Here is a 22,895-nt window from a genome sequence, read left to right on the forward strand (position 1 = left end):
TTAGGGATGGTGGGGGAAGGGGGGTGCATACAGAACGTGTGGCCTGACTTCAGTCTAATTTTGTTCAGTCAGTGCCTCAGCCATAGCTAGAAGCCCTCCTTGCAGGAAGAAAGGAACTGATCTGATCTCACAGTTTGCAGTCAAGCATAGGAGCAGTCTTTCCTCCCCTACTCCTGCCTGTGCAGCCCTGCCTTTCTCTTGGTTTGCCATTTGTCTGACCTGTTAAGGACTAGAGTCATCTTATTAGCCCAGCAGTGAGATGAAAAAAGAAAACAAAAAAAGGAGAAACTCCCCCTCTCCTTTCTTCTTGTTCCTTCTCCTTTTGCTGGGATAGCTTTCTGTAAAGTTCCGCAGCTGAAGTGGCTTCTCCTGGGTCAGGTGAGCTGCAGAGCCAGTACAAAGCACAGGGAAAGCCCACGTGGACCTGAGAAGGCAAAGGAGAGACACTGCTGCTGGTGATGGCATCGAGCCATCAGACGAGATGACCCAATCTGACCTCAGCTGCTGCCATTGAATAATGATTATTTTTTGAAGGGGCAGTTGAACTAAAATTGTTGCAAAATGAGGTCTGATCCAGAAAACTGTGAATTAAAAAGATACATGAGAAGAATCACCTTTTTTTTGTATCTACTTCTTTGTGGTAACATTGAAAAGAAAAACAGGACTTTTTACCACTGTGATGTTTCTGGTAGTTTGATTTCTTTTTAAACTGACTCCTTAAAGGGTAAGTTGTTTTTAAGTGTCTGTATTGATCAAAGAATAAAGCTCAGTAAGCTCAGTTGCTTCAATTGTAAATACTTTGGGAATCTTTTAGCCACTTCATATGGCTCTGTAACTCTTTTCTCTTGTTCTTCGACTGGCATTATCTTCTGCATCTTGAACTTTGCTTTGCTAGTTAGATTCAGGTTGTCTGCGAAGGAAAGAAAAAAATATTTCAGTTTGCTTGAGTGTTTTAGTTGTATTGTAGGAGGCTCTGAAGTAAGGACAGCTGTTCTTGATGTCTGTTGAAAAGCTGTTGAAGAGCAGTGGGTGTGACCAATTACATTTCATTCCCATACCGAAGCCACTTCTTTAGTGATTGCTTTGAGCTAGCAGGCCTTCTCTGTCTTGCCCAACTATTCTTCCTCCTCCCATTGCCTACTTTCTCTTAAAATCATAGCAAAAAAAAGGAGTCAGCAATTATTTGCAAGCTTAGGTTGAGTAGGAGCTTAGGATCCAGTAAACAGGTGTATGGCATGAGTCATGTCCTGCATAGTGGTTGTTATCTTCTGTAACTTCACGGTTCACATTTCGTATCACCTGCCCAGTGTATGTAAAGTACTTCATTCTCTCTGCTGATTTTGTTGTTGCTTTGTGGAAAGGAGCCTTTTTTAAAGGGTCCTACACTATAATGAATATGAATATGTATAATTTTTCTCCTGAACTTGTCTAGTAGACTAAGCATAACTAGATTAAATGAAAAGGAATTGTGAAGACCCTTCGCAAAAGACAGTTTTGGCTAGTGCAACTGCAGGGTAGGAAGGTATATTTAAGGCAAAGAGGTCCAAGGGAAGATACAGGAATAGGCTGCAAGACCATGAGCCGTGGCTGGGAGCTGTATCTGGAATGACTTAAATGAGGACAGAAAGGAGTTTAAGCTGTGGCAGCAGGGGAAATTGTTTGCAACCAGCGGACAAAATCTCCTCTTTAGTAAATACCCTGTTTTGTATGTGTGATACAGAGACTTGTTTTTTCATGTATGATTTATATAAAAGTTTTGAATATATGTTGAGTATTTAGGAACCCATCTTTCCTACATTTAAAAGCCAACCTATGTTGAACCAGTCTTGGATGAGGTAAATTGAAGGAAGAGAGAATTCTCTTTTGTACGCAATCAAGAAACACATATTCAACTTGCTCAGCCAGTGACTTTCACCCTTTGACCTTAGTTTGCTGCCAAAACTGCAACTAATTGAAAAGAGAAGAAGATACTACATCAATCTTGAATCCTAGTGTATGTTGCAATAATTTAATATTAAACATTAAAAACTTTAGATTTTTTTTTTCCTCTCTCTAAAGGAGGAACTTGCAAGAAGTTGTTTTCTTGTATTCCAGCCTGCTAGATGAGAGTCTTGGTTAAAAATGGAAAGATTGGGATTCCTTGAAATGCAAGCAAGAATGAATCCTTAGCAGTATAGACACCAGATGCTTATTGGTCTCTTCCTAGTACAATGGCAGAGCTACTTACCGCTGCAGCTGAGCTTCCAAAGAGTGGACCTTCAGAGCCTGCAGGTGGCATTGGGTACTATCTGTATGTATTGCAGCAGCCATACGTGTCTGTGCTCAGCTTTAACCTAGGAGCCTCAAGGAGAGGGCTTAGTATGGTAGCAAAAAAAATTTCCTCAAAGTTTAGTTCTTTTTATGGATGTCTGAGATACTGTGATCAAATAGTGTAGCTTTTTTTTTGCAGCTATAAGAAGGTGTCCTTAAGGAGATTGCTGGGGGAGTTTAATAATAAGCATGCAAGAACATATAACAACTGATGAACACTGCCCAGAGAGATTCTCTTTGCAGTTCTGTTCCGGCCTTTTTTCTTCACTCCTCCTTCAGTATAAGAAGTCCTTTTTCTATAACAGCTTTAAAACTTGTGGGAGGTGATGAAAAAGCTTTATTGTTATATGAATCCTCAAGTTAAACCACTCTTCAGATTGCTTGTATAGCATGAATTTGCTAGAAAGCCAGGTCATGACTGTGAGATCTGGAGTGCTATATGTAGTGGGAATGCTGAAAAGAAAACTCTGTGCTTTACTTGTGGAGTATACAGGCAGTATATACCATACAATTGGCATGGTGAATCTTTTGGTTCAAGGAACTGCTCAGCCTTGGATAATCTCAGGTGATAATTATATAAGTAACTCTTTGTGTTAGGCACAAGATAAGATCTATCTGTTCATCAGTGATGGGCCTGGGTTGCCAAGCATTTACCCATTTTATTCACTACAATGTCGTTGTCTAAAGGAACTGCTTTTGAATCTATTGGCACAAATGTATTCTCCTTCATTCACTTGTACATGCAGGGGAACATACTATCCTGAGCTGTTTGGACTTTGTCTTCCATCTTGTCTCAAGGCTCCTTGTAGCTGTTTCACATGTCTGCTGGACAGGTGCTGCTCCGGTTACAAACTGATATAATTCAGAGTCTAATCATCCCTTTCTATGTGTGGAAACTGCTGTCTTGATGCTCATCCCCCCCAAAAAAATTATCATGAAAATACATTAATTACAGGCCTTTTCATTTTATATTGTTTTAGGAAATAATGATATGTGTTATATATATAAAAGAGAGAAGAGAAACTGACTTATTCTTCTTTGTCTACTGACAAGCTGTTCCTGATTGTTTATCTTGTTGCTTTTTGTTCCATCTGGTTATCTAACACAAAATCCTTAATACAATCTTAATTTCCCTTGATTGAAGGCTTTTGTTTGTATTACCCAAAATAGCTGTGGCTCCTAAGAGAAGATCTGAATGGAGAGGAAAGGTACAATTCACAGGTAACTACTTAATGCTGCTCCTAATGCTTATTTCGTGTCCACAGTCCTTGTTCCCTTTTTCCCCTCCTAGGTCTGCGTTTTGTGGACACTTCTGCAGACCTGCACATGTATTATTCTAATCTTAGTCAGGCCTGTCTACCAGGCAGAGCATGTACATTAGTTCTTAGATAGGCCTGTGGCAACACATATTGAAGTTATTGAAGGTAGTCAAGTACAGAACAGGTCTTTTCTGTAGAACCTGGTGTACTGTAACGTGACTGATGACAGGAACTGCTGTAGTTTCTGGTAGATTTACCTATAAAATGTCAGGTGTCTATTTTACTAGTTGATATCCTCTGGATTTCATGGAGAGAAAGAACAGGCATAAGGACCTTTTGAGCCCATTGATGTCCTCACAAATCCAACTTCTGCTCATGGCTATGGGTAGCATCCCCTCTGTTCCTCCTGATTCTGGAAGTTTTTGCCATCCATTTGTGGAAAATGAGGGGTCCTTTAGCAATAGAGTCTCTACTGTTGTCTTGAGAAAGGATCAGGAAGACAGTTGCTATAAATAGGGGGAGTTTTGGCAAGGGTCAGGTATTTATAACAAAGGGACTTGCAGGATCAGGGCCTGGTACAGGCGGTTTCAGAGCTATGCCAGGATGCGAGGGGAAAGCAGCTCTTATATGTATGAACAACTAAGAGGCACTTCTGTAGTATTTAGCAGAAAACCTTTACATCGCTATCCCATTAGTACTGAGGATGGCAGGGAACGTGACTTTGCCCTGAAACAGTGATTGTGGGTTACCACAGGCATAAATAAGGTCGGATAGAGACAGGTTCAACTCTGTGTAAGAACTAATCATTAGACAGTGCTGGCACTAGGGATTTAAATCCTCTCTAGCTTGCAAAAGGCTTTATCCGTTAAACAAAAAGATTTTGAGGTTAAAAGCAGCTGTATTTGGACCTGAAAAATAGAATGAGAAGAGATGGAGAGGCTCAAGAAAGGTGAAGATGCAAGGTAGAAAGGCAAATCTGATGCTGAGGAAAAATTGCATAAGCATAAGGTAATTATGGGAATGACTGATTTAGTGGATAGTAATACTACTTTGGTTTGGTCCTGGCTACACTTGCAGAGAAGCTGAAGGTAGCAAAGGGGGCAGGACTGTTTCAGCTATGTGAGTTGACAACAGTAAATTTCCTAATTCAGATGAGATTTCAGAACATTATGTAGACTTTGGGGTATTATGGGCTCTAAAATGTAACAATGAATAACATGAGGCTTTATCCAAGAAAAATTTGCAAGCATGTCAGCTTCTCTAGAGTAAATTAAGTTAATGCTGTGCAACTAATGAAGAATTTTGAAAGCAATCCCAATGTATAATTGAGAATTGAACCTTGCTGCAAGACTTCAATTTTTTTTGTAATAAATGTTAACTTGGTGTGCTTGTTTCATCTGCGGTAGAGTTGATTTTCTTCATAGTAGCTAGTATGGGGCTATGTTTTGGATTTGTGCTGGAAACAGTGCTGATAATACAGAGATATTTTGGTTATTGCTGAGCAGAGTCAAAGCCTTTTCTGCTCCTCACCTCACCCCACCACCAGTGGGAAGGCTGGGGATTCACAAGAAGTAGAAAGGGGAAACAGCCGGGAGAGCTGACTGCAACTGACCAAAGGGATATTCCATACCATATGGTGTCATGCTCAGCATATAAAGCTGGAGGAAGAAGAAAGAAGGGGGAGACGTTCAGAGTGATGGCTTTTTGTCTTTCCAAGTAATGGTTATATTTGATGGAACCCTGCTGTCTTGGAGATGGCTGGACACCCGCCTGCCAATGGGAAGTGGTGAATGAATTGTTTTGCTTTGCTTGCATGCACAGCTTTTGCTTTACTTATGAAACTCTCTTTATCTCAACCCATGAGTTTTCTCACTTATACTCTTCCGATTCTCTCCTGAATCCCACTGCATGGGGATATGAGCAAGCAGCTGTGTGGGGCTCTAGTTGCCAGCTGGGATTAAAGCATGACACTTACTAAAATAAGGATATTAACTTAAATGGCTTCCAGTTAATTTCCTTTGTTTCAAAAAGAATGTAGTTACATTAAAAAAAATAATAAATCCCTACTTGTCTGTGTTTATGCATCTGGTGTTTAAAAACAGTGCCAAAGTAGTTTATTCATTGTGCTACCCAAAATGTCTAAAATGAGTACATTGCTGGTTCAGAGCAAATGCTAATTATGTTTCAGCTTTTTCTGTGACAAAGATATAAAAAGTTTGATTTAGCTTTTAAAATCTCAGTATTTACTTCTAGTATTGCTGGTTAGCTAATCATTCATATTTCTGTGCTAAATATGAAAATGCTTGGCTCATAAAATGCTTCAATCATGTAAGAGCTTTAACTGCAGTGAACAACAAATTCAGAAGCATGTTATGTCAGAAAGGAGGAGGAGGAACTTCTGTTTAGGTCTTGCCTTTACAGGGAAAGGAAACACTGATAGTATCTGTGTAACCTTGCACTGATGAGCGGGCATCACGTTGCTTTGAAAAGATTCATATTTGAGATCTGATGACTAAGTGGTGGTGGGCACAGCTGCTTTAGAATCAGAGATGAAGGAAAGAAGGAAAACAAATCCAGAATTGCTATGTGAAAGCCTTGCTGACATATAATGCTGTCAGAACATTTATAAAGAGCAGAAACCCTATTCAGTGTCAATCAGGTATGTGCTCTAATGAATGAAATCTTTATTATTTTAAATGTTGCCAAAGCTCTGCATTTGATAGCCTCTGGATTTATGAACAATAACCTCTATAAGTAAAATGACATAGTCAAATTTCTGAGAGTTTTTGTTTTGGTTCCAGTGAAAATTTGTTCTTAAAGTCTGACAGTTTATGCAGATTAAATGGTATTTCAGTAGGCTTATGTTTTAAAAATTCTCTGAGGATTCAGAGAAAATTGTGGAAGTTTGCTATATTTTGAAATTGTGGAAGTTTGCTATTCTTAAGACAAGTCTTAAGAATCTAGTAGGATTGCTGAACTAAATACAGGAGGAGTATTTTGTACGTACATTTAGGGGTTGGATTTTTTGAGTTTTTTGGAAAATTGCACAAATGAATATGCTAATAAAAGGTAAAAGCCACTGCTTAGCATCATAGTATTTTTTTTGGACCTGATCCAAAACAAATTGGAATTTTTGGCAGTCTCTTCATCGGCTTGAGTGGACTTTAGATCAGGCTTTTAAAATTCCAGGTCCCATACTGATAAATGTCTCAGGTTTTGGTGTTACAATTGCTATGTCTACCTAAGTAGTTTTCCCATATTCAGGTTTGCATTCTTTTAATGAGAACTTGAGTTTTGAAAAGACCTCCTAATTAGACAAGAAGATAAAAGCTGATTTCTTAAGTTTGCTTTTGGCAGTGCTAAAAGATATATTTAACAATAGGTAAAGATTGGACAGCATGTGTGTAAATCTTCATCAAACCTATCAGAACCTCTGTCTGAATGCTAGGAAAGACTTTTGGCTAGCAGTGACAAGAATGATCTGGTCTTTTTGTCTTGGAGGTTTTATAAGTGAAGTTTTATTACAGCAAATAAATTTCAATCTGGAGAGAGGATGGGATAAACAGCAAATGATGCAATTTAGACCTTGGAATGGCTGGTAAATGTTCTATTCTTTTGGGGAAAGGGTTCAGCCTTGTCATATGGAGAATGATGCACAGTTCACATTTATGTGCAGAGAAAGTTTTGATAAGGTTGTGAGCTGCATGAGAAACTGCTTTTGAACATCAAATCATTTAGCATTTGATTATGATGTGCTGAGTATTACCAGCAATCTGTTTCCTCATCTGTATCCTTGAAATTCTTTGCTCATCTGTTGTCCCCCCAAGAAGAGGAGAAATCTGAGACCAAAATATGATGCCTTTACTGAAGCAACAAATGCATTTTGTATTCCTAATTTAAAGCTTTAGAACTTGTATTTGCTATTTCAGACCTTTTTCAAAATTCCTCTTTATGTTTGTGAACAAAGTTTAAACATAGAATCACCCCTCTATTGCTGTCCTCCTTTTTGTATTTCTTTCTTAACTTCCCTATATCTTTTTAAACAAGATATAACTTACATTTGGTAGACACAGTGACTGTAACACAGTGTTAGAGGAAGACAGCTGTAGTGTCTCCATTCTGACTGGTAACTTTGTGTGTGTGTGTGTGTGTGTGTGTGTGTGTGTGTATGTATGTGCGTAAACAGCTCAGCTTCCTCGGACTTCGACAGGAGAAATAACAATAAAAATCTAAGACCTGGAGGGATAGACTAAATCTGATGCTTCTTTACTGTTGATCTCTTAAGAGCTATGGTTTATGAGAATCAGTTACCAGAGCTTCAAGTATTGCTGGTGAAAGTTGAATTACAACAATTTGTTTGTTGGTAACCTGATAAAATATCGCAGGAAGAAAATACCCATAGTTTTAGAGATGTTCTTAAAATGCTGCAATTGCAGAACTGCTTTCAATAACTCAGCCACTGAGAGTGCCTATGATGATATTCTGGTAAAGAACAGATTAAAATATATTTTTTAAAACCACTATAAATCCGTGTTAGTGTATTGTCTCTTTAAATACTATTAATTTTAGTTCTGGTTCTTGAATACTGACTTAAAGGTATGAGTGGCAAAGAACTCACAGGGAAAAGGAATGGTGATCCAGGGGACTGAATAAATTTTATGTCCACTATGTTATTGTGCTCTTCTTCAGTTATCTGCAACATGCTTTTGCTAGCAGCAAGAAATATTCACATAGAAGAGTTTGCTGGTCCATTCCTCCAGGGTCAGAAAATATCAAGCTCAGAGAACAGAAATCCCAGACTAATTTCAGCATTTCATTTTCATAAGACTAAGAAAACATTAAAGTTTAGTCTTTATTAATACATAAGATAAATGTCCATCTGCATGAATCAACAACAGAATTCTGACTACCTCAGTTGAGACAGGGTTTTACTCACAGTGAAAGGCATGTTTTCACGTCCAGGTTAATGATGAGGCAAACCTAGAACAGCTGTTTTTAAGAGACTCAAATGTATACACAAACTTTTGTTACCTGTGATTGATGTTAAACGTATCTGATCTGGGATTTCATGCAGCATTATAACAATGTTTCATAGGCAAGAATAAGCAATACTTTGGTTTCTGTGTTATTTCAGTGAATTAGGGATGATGGGGGAAAAGTTATGGCATAATTATTAAATTTTTAAAGAAGCTAGAACTGAATTTTCCGTTAATGTGAAGATGCATTGCAAAATGAATATAAGTGAAATATTTTACATAAATTCCAATAAGGAAACAAGCTGACATAGCTAAAACCAGAAAAGCAGCTAAAACTGTGCTGCATCTCATCCATATTCATACAGATTTCATTTCTAACTGATTGTAGAAAAAGTTGTTTATTCAGGCTTTATGACTAAAAGACAAAAGTTTGCTTTATGCACTAAAAGGTATGGTAACCATGTATTAGGTAAGGGAGCTTCATATTTATGAAGTGTGGGTTTTGAATGCTGCGTAGAGCAATATATGAACTGGACATTCCTTGCTGCCATAGTCACACAAACAAAGCAAGTCTCTCATGTCTCCCAAAGTGCAGTTCAACTCAACAGCTTTAGCAGCTGCCTCAGTGGCAATGATGGAAAAGGCATCTTGCATGTGGCATGCTTTTCTTGGACAGACACAGTAGGTTGTCTTGAAAACAGTGCTGACAAGTGCTGTTAGTTGAAGAGGCTTTGGGCATGTTGCTTAGTAAGACCACTAGTGAAATAGACTATTTTGCTATGTAAGTTAATCCTACAGCATAATAAATTTCATAGTAAAGAGGCTGTCTAGGGAAAGGGAAAAAAAAAAGGTGATTTTGTTTGGGGAAGAGATAATGGAGTATGGGATATGGCACATAGCCTTACAGGAAAAAGTATGCTTCAGGCCACCTAGATCTTAAAAAAATGATTCCCTGGCAGCATGTTTGCAGGAAAGGTTTTCTTATGGCAAAGATAACTGTGGTTATCATTGTTGGTTCTCGGCCTTATAAAGCAAGCGGTCATTTGAGGAGCCTGAGGCATGGCGTGCTCAAGGGAACAGCCAATGCATCATGTCTGCTTAGCCAGGAGAAATTAAATGCTGTATTTGCTGATATACATGACAAACAGAAACTCCCACCCTGTGTTTTGGAGCTATAGCAGGTCAGATCATCTGGTGGTATGGCATTTGCTGCAGAAATAAATGAGTTCATGCTATTTGGGTATATGTCATGTTATCTACCCACCTATATAATCTCGTTGCCTATAGATTGCCATGGGGTCTAGGTTTTAGGGGCAGTTATGAGCTTACTTTATTGTACATTGGCCAAAGGGCCCTTAAATCTCATCACAGGTTTTTATACCTCGTGATGGACAGCTGCTGCCAGGAAAAACTTCTCAACTTTGGTTTCTTCAGAAAGCAAGACAAACTGTCTCTCTGCCTGAGACATTAGGAAATTTCAATTCCTGCTCTATTTCTTATTACCCGATTTACTTGTTTTTCTTCACATATTGACTTTTTTCTTCCCTCCCTTTTCTCTCAGATTTCTGTCTGGCATGAGTGCATTGCTGCTGGCACTGCTCTGTGTGTGCCTGCCATATATTCTCAAAGGCTTGCATGGGGCAACTGCTGTGGGAATAGGGAATAAATGCAGTGGTATTTTAAGACTCTAATTTATTCATTTATAATACAGGAGGTGCTGAATTCTAAGAGTAAACAAAATGAACTTGACTTGAGTCAAAGAATCTCAGCTCCTGTGCCAGCTCATGTCTACACCATGCCAATAACTAAGAGACAGTTATTCAGTAACCCTCCAAACTGTGTAGAAGTCCTACTGGGCAAAATGAAGCTATTTATCTATATATGTTTGTCCTTTTTGGTGGCAGATGATTGAGTGTGGTACTCTGTTTCTCAGCAGTTATACAAACTAAAGGTGTCCCTCAATATGATTGCCAAATAGTATCCTTCATGGGTCAATACTGGGATCAGTGCTGTTTCACATCTTTGTCAGTGGCATGGACAGTGGGACTGGGTGCAGCCTCAGCAAGTTTGTGGATAACACCAAGCTGTGTGGTGTGGTTGATACTCTAGAAAGAAGGGATGTCATCCAGAGGAAGCTTGACAGGCTTGAGAGGTGGGCCTATGTGAACTTCATGAAGTTCCCCAAGGACAAATGCAAGGTCCTGCACCTGGGCCAGGCCAATCCCAAGCACAAATAGAGGCTGGGTGGATAGTGGTTTGAGAACAGCCCTGAGAAGAAGGACTTGGGGCTGTTGGTTGATCAGAAGCTCAACATGACCTGTCGATGTGCACTGGTATCCTAGAAAGCCAACTGTATGCTGGGCTGCATCAAAAGGAGAATGATGAGGAGGTTGAGGCAGGTGGTTCTTCCCCCTACCCCACTGTCATGAGACCCAATCTGGAGTATTGTGTTCAGCTCTGAGGCTCCCAACATTAGAGAGACATGGACCTGTTGGAGCAAGTCCAGAGGAAGGTCACAAAGGTGATAAGAGGGCTGAAGAACCTCTCCTACGAAGAAAGGCTGAGAGAGCGGGAGTTGTTCAACCTGGTGTTGTTCAACCTGGAGAAGGCTCCAGGGAGACCTTAGACCAGCTTCCAGTATCTAAAGAAAGCCTGTAAGAAATCCAGAGAAGGATATTTTACAAGGGCCTGTAGAGATAAGACAGGGGGTAATGGCTTTAAACTGGAAGATAATAGATTTAGATTAGATATTAGGAGGAATTTCTTCACTGTAAAGGTGGTGAGATGCTGGAGCAGGTTGCCCTGAGGAGCTGGGGCTGCCCCATCCCTGGAAGTGTTCAAGGCCAGGTTGGATGGGGCTTTGAGCAACCTGCTCTAGTGGGTAGAACTAGATGATCTTTAAGGTCCCTTCTGACCCAAACCATTCTGTGATGATTCTATGAATACAAGCTTTGCTAATGACTAGAAAGTAACGGTGTGGAAGAAGGCTGGAAGGCTCCCATATGCTTATCCGAGGGTACAGTCAGTAAGGGAGAAATAGTGATTGAAGGTGGCAATTCCTCCTGGATCCCTGCCCTTCCATGCATCAGAGGGAGATGCTTTCTTCATTATTGAAAGTTTTTATTGGACAAGGGGGATATTCTATAAACTGGCTTCTGCCATGGTACTGCTGTGGATTGAAGCATGATTACAGAATCCTGAGATCCTTGTAATTGTTACTTGTGTAATAGTTGTAATAAATATTTATTTTCTAATGGAGCATGCTAAAATTTTTGCACTGAAATTCAAATATTCTTTTTGTTTGAATACATATTGCATGTCCATGCTGTACTTTGAAGTAATGACATGGAGAGTAAAGGAGCTGAATTTTCTCAGCTTGAGTTTGTGTATTTTAGCAGGATAGTGGCTTTCCATTTGTCTGAATCCCAAGTTTGTGAAACGTAGTTAAAAATGCAAATCTTGCTTAAATCCATTCTGAGATCTGATAGCATTTTAAGGGTCTACCAATTGAAAGTATAGAAACCACTACAATCTTAACTCTAGTTGGAACTGAGATCAAAATTCTTCCCCAGTGCTAGGCTTACCTTCTAGTGAACTAATCCCATTACAGTATATGCAAGACAGCTATTGTAATGTACCACGAAGTTTTAAAAGCTGGTTGTCTTTTGACGGAACCCACAGCTCTTACCTTCTTGAACAAAGTTGACAAGGTGGCCAGTGTCCATGACCCTTTGATACGCTTCATTCTTTCCAGTACAGGTAAAATGGAATTTCCTCTGTTATGATTATTTCCAGTAGTGGGAAGTTGGGAAGGGACATTTGGAGAGCAAGTATTCCAGCATCCTGCTCAAAGAGAGATCAGGTTGGTCAGGGCCTTTTTCAATCCAGTGGGGTTTTCTTACTGTCTCTAAAGATGGAGATTTCACAGCCTTTTCTGGGTATCCTGTTCCTGTACTTAACTTTCACTGTTGAGAATTTTTTCATATATCCACTGGAATGTCCCTTGTGCTGACTTGTGACTGTAACCTCTTGTCCTGGCTTGTGCACTTTTTCTGAAGAGTCTGGCTTTGTTGTCTTTCTAACTCCGCTTGCACTTAGAACCCCTTTGTATTCCTCTGGTGGTACAAACCAAGTTCCCTTGGTGCCTCTGTGTATGTCATGTACTGAGCCCTGATATATATTTATAAATGTTTAAAATAACCTAGAAGTTGCCAGTGTCCTCAGTAGGACTAAGACAGGCCAATGAGATGCTTATTTTGCTTAATTGTTTCAAAGTGTTCTTGCCTGTGTGCTTTTAATCTGCAGTATTTTCATAGAATCATAGAATGGCTTGGAAGGAACCTTGAAAATCATCCAGTTCCAACCCCCCTGCCACGGACAGGGACACCTTCCAATAAAGCAGATTTCCTTAAAGCACATCCAACCTGGCCTTGAATGCTTCCAGGGATGGGGAATGCGTAGCTTCTGTGGTCAACCTGTTCCAGTGTCTTGCCACCCTTGCAGTGAAGAATTTCTTCCTAATATCTAATCTAAATCTATCTTTTTCCAGTTTAAAGCCATTCCGCCTTGTCCCATTGCTACTTGCTCTTGAAAAAAGCCCCTCTCTGGATTTCTTGTAGGCCACTTTAGGTACTGGAAGGTGGCTCCAAGGTCTCCCCAAAACCTTCTCCTGATGCATTTTCCTGAGAAGAGGTCTTTTTGCCTTTGACCATTGAGAACAGGCTATTCATTTTGTTGGCATGAGTACAATATCTGAGGTCTGGACAGATAGCTTTGTTTTCGTTTTGCTTCCTTATCTGTCCCCTATTTGTTGCATCTAGTCCTTCTCAGGTAATAATAAACTTGTTTACTTATATGCCTTCTGTTGGCAGTATGTGGCACTGCTGTGTTTAATGAGTAATAAGTTTTTCACAAAACTTGAAGCACATGTGCCATGTTATGCAGCAGGAATGACTTTCCTTTAATGATCAAATGAGAAAATGATTCAGTTCATTGTTGCAAAGAGTTGTGTAAAATGTAACTTAGCAGAATATTAATAGAATGCTTTACAAGATGACTGACGGGCCTAGGCTATGGGGCAGTAGAGTGTGTATTAAAATGAAAGGAAGAACGATTGCACTTTAATCTAAGCCTAACAGAGGAATAGGTCATCTTAATTCTCTATTGGAAAAAAGTCTACTCAAATAAATGACTTGCCTAGAAAATTCTAAGCATGTTGTAGTGTATTTTGATGGAAGGGTGCTGAGCACATACGTCATTCTCTTGCTTTTTTCAGTGTTGCATTTCTCTAGGAAAAGTTATTGTATTTATACATTTGCAAGTAGGCTCTAAAACATGGCAGCCTGCCCTCTCTACCTATATTTTCCCCTTTCCAAAATTAAAAAACTTAAATTGGTTATTTCATTCAAGGCTTTTAAAAAGATACTTGGTGTAGGTAATGTGCAATAACTAGCTTTTGGGTTTGTTCAAATAGGTCAGATGGCTTAATTATTTACCCATGTGTCTGTTTGACTATGACATCTAAACCAGCTCTTGTGTCTGATCTGGTGTGTCTTGTATGGTGACTCTCAAGATGCATTGAGTTCAGTATGCAGACCTAAAGACAAAGTTTTTTGTTTTGTTTTGTGTTGTGGAGAACACTGATAACATCACTTTTTCTTTTTCTTGCATCCTTACGGATAGTGGTATCAGCCTCTGGGTACTAGAGCCAATGGAACTGTTTTTTCCTATGCCAGATGTGAACCCTGCCCATGGTGTCTTAGATTTGTGAATGGTAAGTGTTACTCAAGGAACTGGACAGAATGGCTATTTACTTAATAATGGCATTTTGGTTGTTGAGTGTCCCGCTAAGCCAAGCTGACTTAATTGGATTGAAACATTTGCAGACTCCCAGAAGACTGTAGCATAAAGATAACAGGTACCTCTTTTGTTTCTATGTCTGTTACAGATCTAGTGCAGTGCTGATAGAGTAGATCTAAATAGTTTTATCTTTACAGTTGAATCTTGCTTTTAAAAAATCTTTCTTCAGAGAAAAAGAGGGTGTTGGGACAGGAGTTCACTTTGTGAAGAAGTTAATTTCTGTTTAATGAATGGTGCTTAAAATATGAGGATGGTGTACCAGGATGGAACACATTTATTACCCTGTTGCACTACTTATTGTAATCCTTGGCTCAAATGTGGTTATGCTTTCTTCTGAGGTATTGGTGTTGGAGGAGCCTTAAGTATTAAGATCCGGTTACCTCAATCTGCAGTCCTTCTTTAAGGCATAGAACTTCACAGTCCATCAGTCAATTTTTAGGACCTTCTGAGTAATACTGTATAAATTCAGCAGTCTCACTTTACTTGTGAGGCTCTGGGCTTCCCATGCTACGTTGTGTGGGTATGAGGAAATGAGAACAACTTGATCTCATGCAGATCCATGCTCTACTGGGGCTAAACTATTTCTTCTACCCAAGTTAATTATCTTAAGATAATGCTGTTATTTTTTTCACTATATTGCAGTCTGCTGAAGACCATAAGTACAGTTTTCTTTAACCTCCTGGAACCCATGGTCCCTTCTCTTGTAAATAACTCATGCATGAGCAACCTGTTTTTGAGGAAGGCTGTACTGACTTCATGCTCGCCTCAGCTCCTCCCTCTAATACAAACTCCACTCTTGCTTCTCGTAACTTCTGTGTATGTTTCTAAATCCTTTATGTAGTGCTTTGGAGACAGTATGTCCTGCTAAACACACAGTTATCCTGCATACCACATTAGTGCATTACCTCTATAGAAAAATATGACCTAAATCCCTGCTGATTTCAGTTCATAAGATTGTGCAGTACCAGCTCTGTGTTCTCTCTGCTTCTACAGCTTACATGCATACAATTTCCAAATGTCTGAGGGAAAATATGCAACCAGTTGCCTGCCACAAGAACTGTTGTAGTATCACAGGAATGTCTCTAGCTGACTAGAACAGAGATGTCCTGTTCTAGTCCTTCCCTCCAAAGGGCTTGGGGTTACCCTGCACTGTGTGCCCTTTCAAGGGGGGCAGAGGGATGCAGTTGGCACAGTCAGCTCTTGCTGGACACTCCAGATGCTCCTGCAGTGTCCACATGCACTTCAATACACACAACCTCTAAGACTGCAAATGGTATACAGCTTTACCCATGCAGAACCTTTAAATGTATTTTGAATTCAGTGTGCTCACTGGGCCCATTCATAGTAACCACTGAAAATAGTTTTAGGATCATTTCTTAGTTCCATTGTTTGCTGCTTAAAAATTATTTGGGCTACCCCACCATTATGGTGGAGTGAAAGCGCCTTTGAGATTTTCAGTGCTTTTTGCAGTGAAAATTGAAAGATGATTGGTTTCTTTTAGTGAAGCATCTGGCTGGAGCAAATGAAGCATGCAGATTGTGTGAGGAGTGAGGTCAAATTCTCCTCCTTTGCATTGGAGTTCCAGTCCAACAACTGCTGGACATAAACAGCTGCTGAGATATCTCGTTTTCCTGTTTCCCACAAAGGAAAAAACAGCAGCTGGGTCTGAAGTGCCTTAACTGATTTAGGCGTGTTCCTGGTTATTTCTACAGATAGATACCTTCAGTTTCATCGACAGAATGCAAAGTAAGAAGGAAGGATGGACAGTAAACTATACACTTTATTCAAAAATACTATTTCTTACATGTTTTGTTAATGCTTCTACCCTCAATCCTGGCCTTAGAGAAGAAAAATGTGTCAATGACCCAAGATGGCATACTAGGAATTGCATCTGGCTGAAAATTTTTTTGGGACAGGGAGATTGCTGGTACTTCAGCAAACCTGTGGTTTAATCTTCCTCATCTTGCTTTATGGTCATGGGAGGTGGAAAAAGGTAAGAATATTTAGCATCAATACACTGGCCACTTCTGGAATTAACTAAGCTGTGGGTGTCTTTTAAATTATCCTGTGATTTTTCTTGTTAAGATCTTACTACCATCTGTAAAAGTACACTACAATATCAGTTCTGGGGGCTGGAATTTTCTGTTTTGGAAATAGAATTGTTTTGGATTGCAAGCTGTGGGAGGGCTGCATGTCTGTCTTCAAAGCTGAAATGAACTGCAGATGAAACCCTTACTGAAAAATAAATAAGAAATATTTTTAAATGCTACTGTAAAACTAACACTTCCGAGACAGGGGCTATGTATTAGGAGCATGCTTTTTATCAGCTCTTCTTTTTATTTTTGTTTTTTTTCTCCCTTAAATAATTTGGATGTACATAAATCTGGCAAAGATTATTTGCTGTGAGCAAATTAAGGTGTCTGTTTTGATAGCTGATTCAGATGGGAGGAAGGATGGAGAGTAGTTGAGATGCAGATGGAGAGTGGCAGGAAATCATATAACTTCCAGACCTTGTGAAATCACGCAAGTTCTGTGTTGTCAGCTTTGGAAATCAGCATTTTGCAGTTTCTGCATTTATAATGGCTCTGTTCAGAGGTGCCATATTCAGGGACCTCTCAGTGATGAAGTTGCATTGCTTACTGACATCCGTTACATGTCTTCCTCCTTTGTGATGAGGCATGTGCAGTGGAATTCTGGGTTTGTAAGGAGATGGGGGTGTGTTTGTGTGTTTTTAAAATATCTGCTGTTATATGTTCATGTTGATAAAGGGAAGGCTGAAGCAGTACACTTATAGTGAGAGCAGGAGGTAATGAGTTCTTATAAAGAGAATTGATTTCTCAGGGCACTCACCCCATAGTTGTGGAACACAGGGTAATTTTGCCTCTGACATAGAGCAGTTTTATCCTGGCTGTAACAAGCTACTTGTGTTAAGATCCAAGTTGTCACCTGCATCTTTGTTTCACACTTCAAGTGATTCATTTTGTTTTGTTTTCATTTTATAAGGGAGTCTAAGCTTAACATGCTTCTTAGCCTTTATTTTTAAGGAAGTTCTAGAAAGCTTTCTTTTTCTTAAAGGTAGTAGATTTGTACACATTGACTGTTTTAGTGCATTTGGTATGTAATCTGTTTTAACAGGATCTTTTTATATTTTCTCATTTAATGATTCCTTTTTTTGTCTTTTATAGAAAAGACTTAATACAGTACTTTCTTACTTTTTAATTCAAATTTTTATACCTTCCCACCTTAGGATGAATATTTAAACAGCAGTCTTCAGTCTTGCTTCAAAATGTCCCTGTGTGCATCCTCTCACAAGGATTTTTCTCAGTTGCTGCCACTTCAGGATATTGAAGGCAGTAAGACAGAAATTAAAAACTCACCTGCTAGCATCGTCTCTTCAGTTCCCTACAGTTGTAATCAGTCCACACTGACAGCAGAACACAGTCCAGTCTATATTCCCTCATCTTACATGGAAAGCAGACATGAATATTCTGCAATGGCGTTCTGCAGTCCTGCTATGATGAATTACAACATTTCCAGCAATTTTGGTGATTCGGAGACTGCATCCACAAGGCAAACGTCAAGCCCCAGTGTGTTCTGGTCTGCTCCCAGCCATCGCTCCCCTCTAACGCTACACTGTCAGTCATCGCTTCTGTATGCAGAGCAACCGAAGAGTCCATGGTGCGAAGCAAGACCAATGGAGCCTCTTCTACCTGTGACCAGGTCAGTACTACTCACTTCCTTAAAACTTTGCTGAAAAGTATTTACTTTTTCTTTAGTTCTTTTAAGTCTTTTCTTTTTACATTTGACTTCTCTGTGCTGGTCTCTCTGAAAAACAATACAAAATAAACCCTCCACCAAATACCAAATCAGACCTGGGTTTTGTAGGCTTTTTTACATGGAACTGCTGAAATTGGATTATTTTTTTTTCAATAGCTCCTTAGACAACTGCACACCAAACAAAAGTTCAAGACTACTAGGTACTAATTTGTGTTATAAAAATGACTTTTGCTCTGGCAAATTAAGAAGTCCTTTGAGTGAAAGAAGTAAAGATTCATTCTTTTTTCCTTTCCATACAATGTTGTTTGTATTTCATTTTATCTGGATTTTTTTTTACTGAATCTAATAGTTCTGAAGGCTTTTCATGAACTTACAATTCAAGGGAAATGTTTTCTTGATTTATTTTGGTTTTCGTATTAACAGTCCCGCAGTAGCATGCACCACATTCAAAGTGATACTGCTACTGAAAAATTCTGACACTTTCTTGTTGCTCTTCTCAACTGACTTTATAAAGGCATTGAGAACAGCAGATTCATAGCCTAATTTTTAAGCTGTAAAGAAAATGTATTTGCAAAAACATGTTCCCATTCTGCACATTTATTCATATTACGAACCATAAGCCATGTGTAGATCATCAGTAGATGAACTCTATTCATTGGCGCAACAGCTATTGGATGGATAAAATCTCAGGGTGTTGGGGGTGCTGCTCCTGTTTTAGCAGCTGTGTGTTTATTCAGAGGGCTCCTATTTAACTTCAGCAGTCATTGTGAGTATGAAAAATAGTGTGTTCTGGCAACAGTTTTAGTTCAATTTGTAATAAAAGATTGGTGCTATTTTTGTGACTACCCACTTTCCTTCTGCAATGGGTGGGCCTTACATTGTCTGCACAGGGCTCAGGCGTGAGATCTATTCTACTTCTGACTTGTAGGCTGCACATATCTTAAGCCTGGTCACCTGACTATTCTGTATTTGGAGTCAGCAGAGAGTAGCAGGCAGTTCTGCAGTGCAACTACTTGAAGTGCAGGCGTGTGAACTGGGAGGGGCCGTTATGGTAGCACTTCCATAAGAATTCCCCTAGCAGGTCTAATGCAAACAGGGCTAACATCTGCACTCGTCCCGCTTGCATTAATATGTCAAAACTTTGTCAGCCCTGGGAAGGCTGTGGTAGGTTAATGTTTGAAGCAGTCCGGATGATGGGACAGCAGCTGGGAAAACCCGGGAGCAAGAGCACATCATCTGATGCTCTACAGTGTGCTCTCTGAATAGGCAGAAGGGAAGCCAAACCTGTCACACTGGAGCTTAAGTAAGTTTTCTGCCAATTGTAAAGATCCATATGGACTACACTTGTAGGTGATGCTGACCTAACTAAGAGGAGAAATCAATGAAGTCTAGAGTCTAAATTTAGGAATGATCTATGAATGATCTTTGTTGTTCAGCAGCAAGTAACTACTGTGTTGCTTGGTAGCTGGACCTTCTCAGGGCTTCATTTGTCTCAGCATGATGCATTTTCATCTCCCATGTGTGTACAGAAGTTGTAAAAAAAGAAAAAATATTAATTTGACATGGAAACACAAAAAGCAAGAGCTGTATTTCCGTTATTGGGGATATCTGTTCTGAAATAAAGCTGTAAAGAAAAAACCAAAAACCCTGTGTTTCCTTTTGCTTTACCCCTTGGTGACATCTTAAATTAATGTCATGAACACTATATTTATTATCACGGGAACAATGACTGTGACACTAGAGATTTGTAGGTTATACCTTAAAGGAAGGGTTCTTGGGATTGAAACTTAAAGGAATAGCTCTGTGAGAAGGGAGAGACTAAGGCTGTAAAATGTAATTTTTAAAGTGTTGTAGTTTGAGAAAAGGGATTTTGTTTAAAAAATGAGTAAGAAAGCATTGCTACGTATTTAAGTCTGTTACACAGTTCATTTTACCTTTCAAAATGAAGCAAGAGTCTCACAGTGAGTGGAGAGTATTTTCCCTGGGTGTAAAATTCTGTTAATGTTAGCTAAACTAATGTGATCTACTTTGCTAAAACTGATCACTGTGTAATTTGGATCTCCTTGTACATGAGCTTAAAATAAGGGAATGCTGTGAATTCAGGTTCCTCTTCTCACAAATAGGTGCATTACATGAATTCAAAAGGAATGTATTTAACTTTGTGAATGCAAATGTTATACAGTGTAGTGTTACTTTGCACCAATAGTTCAGCAAAAATGAATTGTATTTCTTATAAAAATAGTCGTGAAGATAAAAGGAATGTGACAGACTACTTTAAAATATAATTACACTGAAATTTATTTCTGCCTTTGTCCTCTAAACAAAAGGTTTTAATTAAAGAAATCAAAAGTTTATATTCAAAATGAAAAGAAAGATTGCTTTCTAAAAAGCATTAGGAAACTTTAATGAAGTTGCTGGTGTGATATTTCTGGAACTTAATTTGTTCTTTTTTCCTATTATTTTTCTTGTGCTTCTGATCAATTGCAGCTACAGTGTGTAAGTAAAGGGGTTTGGGTACATAGGCTAGTAATACTTGCTTACTTAGAATTATTTAATAACTTTGTCTTGTTCCCTATGCGCTCATATTTTATTTTGCTTAAACTTTGGTCTGAAGCCATAATTATTTGCGTTATTCTCTTATGCCTCTTTTTTTAAATTGTGTTCATTCTGTAGAAGCAGTTGAAAGTATCTTGAAGTGTCTTTGAGGTGATGGATTGGCATCTCTTTTATAGTGGAATAGTTACAGAGATTGAGGAAAAATGTCTCTTAATTTTGAGATATCTATGTCCTGATTTTCAGCATAATAATATTTGGAGCATAGCAGAACTTGTGCTTTGGAGAGATAAATACTGACAGTTGTGTGGTATTAACAATTCTAGAAGTTATATTGGGGGGAGTCTCTAGAAAACGAGGAAGATAAAGAATGAAAAGTATTCTTCAGCTGTTTTTACCTATCATCTGACACATTCTGGGAGAAGGGAAAAGCCTTCTTCAGTCCTACGGCTTTGGCTGGTATGAGTTTGGATTATCTTCAGGCACTGAATGAGAAATTTTTAAGTTAGAAATGTTTTTTCTCAGTGGTTTGGTTGTTTTTTTTTTTCTTTCTCTCTTTCGTTTTATGCTATAGAGTAGTTTAAGTTTTTTAAAAAACTGGCAGGCAACAAATGCCGTGAGCAAATGTAGCTACTTTCTGGGTCAAATCCTTGTCATCCTTTTCCATTTTTAATAATATGTTGGATTTATGTTCAAGTTTTCCAGGTATGGCACGCACAAAACACTTGTGGCAAAGCTAGAGGTAATCAGGAGACATGATAGATACTGAATAACATAAATGGTCTTGCTAATCCCTTCTCCTTTAGGGTAATCATCCTGCCACTGTTGATGACTAGTAGGAAATCACTGACCTGTTACTTTAAAAAAATTCTTTATTGTTTTTATGGAAATGTCACATCTCTATATAGAAACCATGATCATAAAATAGAGAGGAGTATTAGGAGGTGTAAAGCAAACGTATGTGGTTCCTCGGAAGCAGCCAGGGAACATCCCCCATTGCCCTGCATCCTTTGGCGCAGGAGCTTTGTGGGCATCCAGCCAGCTATGGCCAGTTATTCTGGAGGACCTGGCAACTCAGTCATCTCCTGAGCATACTGGAGTGTGACAGTCCCAGGAGCACCTCCCAGGGAACTGATCTCTAACCTGCTCCGGTTCACTGTTGTGTGGATACACTGTTTGATTGTACGCTTCCTAGGGTAAAGAATGTGTACCTTAAAGCTCTCATCTATTTGCTAGTTCTGTTGCCCATAAAGACAACAGTAACAAAATGACTGGGTTTGAACCTCCTGCTGTGCTGCTGCAGCTATCAGAGATGAGTAGATTTGATGCTCGTTTGGCCTGCAGGAGGAATTCACTCCAGATTGTTGCTTTGTGTGCAAGCTGTGTGCCATAACCTGTGGAAGTCACACAGCTTGCATATGTGCAGGGTGACTGTCGTTAAACTTTTAGGCAGGGAAAGAAAAAGTGTTTTTAAAACAATTGTCATGACTGGAAGGTGGAAAGTAACACTCCTCAGTGAGATGTTGCAGTGTGTGCTTTTTCTTTATTTTCATCCATAACATCTTGATGCTTTAACAGTGGCAATAATCATTGCTCTCTACAGCATATCAATCAGTCGCTGAGGTACTCTCCAGATAATTTTGATTTTCTGGCTCTCATGGTTGGATCATGATTTCCAAGCAGAGCTTAAAAACATACCTCATTTGCTAGTGTGAAATGCTGAATTACTTTTTCTTCCAAATACAAGGAAACAGAAAGGAATAACAATGCTTTTTCCTCCTTGCATTAACAGCATATTAGGTGTGTGTGATACAGTCCCTTTATTCTAAGGGGAGTTCCCCACACTAGTCTTCCTAGCATGGCAGAAGGGGAAATAATTAGTGATTCAACAATCCATTAACAGGGCTCTGTGTGTAGTCAAAGACAGGGAACATGAAGGAACATTATTTAAAAGCTTGCAGTAACTTAATGAAACAACAAATACCGTATTTTTTCTGTTTGGAATTTGCTCAGAGAACCACCTTTCTTCTTTTCCAGACTTTCTACTAGGAAATCGAGCACATTCTCCTCAAATACTTATAAACTTGGTGATATTTATTTGGCACATGGGTGTGTTTGTCCTTATCTTCTCTCATGAATCCAGCACAAAGTCTATGTTAGT

At 39.1% G+C, this 22,895-nt stretch overlaps 1 protein-coding gene across 4 annotated transcripts in view; it reads left to right on the forward strand.

Moving 5' to 3' along the window:
* The first annotated feature begins 630 nt into the window (after positions 1-630).
* ESR2 (estrogen receptor 2) overlaps positions 631-22,895 on the forward strand; it is a 47,859-nt gene continuing 25,594 nt past the window's right edge. The window contains exons 1-3 of one of the 4 annotated variants that reach the window (XM_062630724.1): positions 12,226-12,304; positions 14,228-14,318; positions 17,652-18,124. In XM_062630724.1, the coding sequence (XP_062486708.1) occupies positions 14,316-14,318; positions 17,652-18,124 (476 nt within the window). In that variant the 5' untranslated portion in view covers positions 12,226-12,304; positions 14,228-14,315. Of the gene's footprint in view, positions 725-12,225; positions 12,305-14,091; positions 14,319-15,932; positions 16,398-17,651; positions 18,125-22,895 lie in introns of those variants that run through there. The other 3 variants (XM_062630726.1, XM_062630723.1, XM_062630725.1) reach the window with 3 other exon arrangements.

The sequence above is a fragment of the Pezoporus occidentalis genome, unplaced genomic scaffold (genome assembly GCF_034315485.1).
Source record: "Pezoporus occidentalis ecotype Australia unplaced genomic scaffold, CSIRO_AGI_Poc_V1 ctg36, whole genome shotgun sequence".
NCBI classification, from domain to species: Eukaryota; Metazoa; Chordata; class Aves; order Psittaciformes; family Psittacidae; genus Pezoporus; species Pezoporus occidentalis.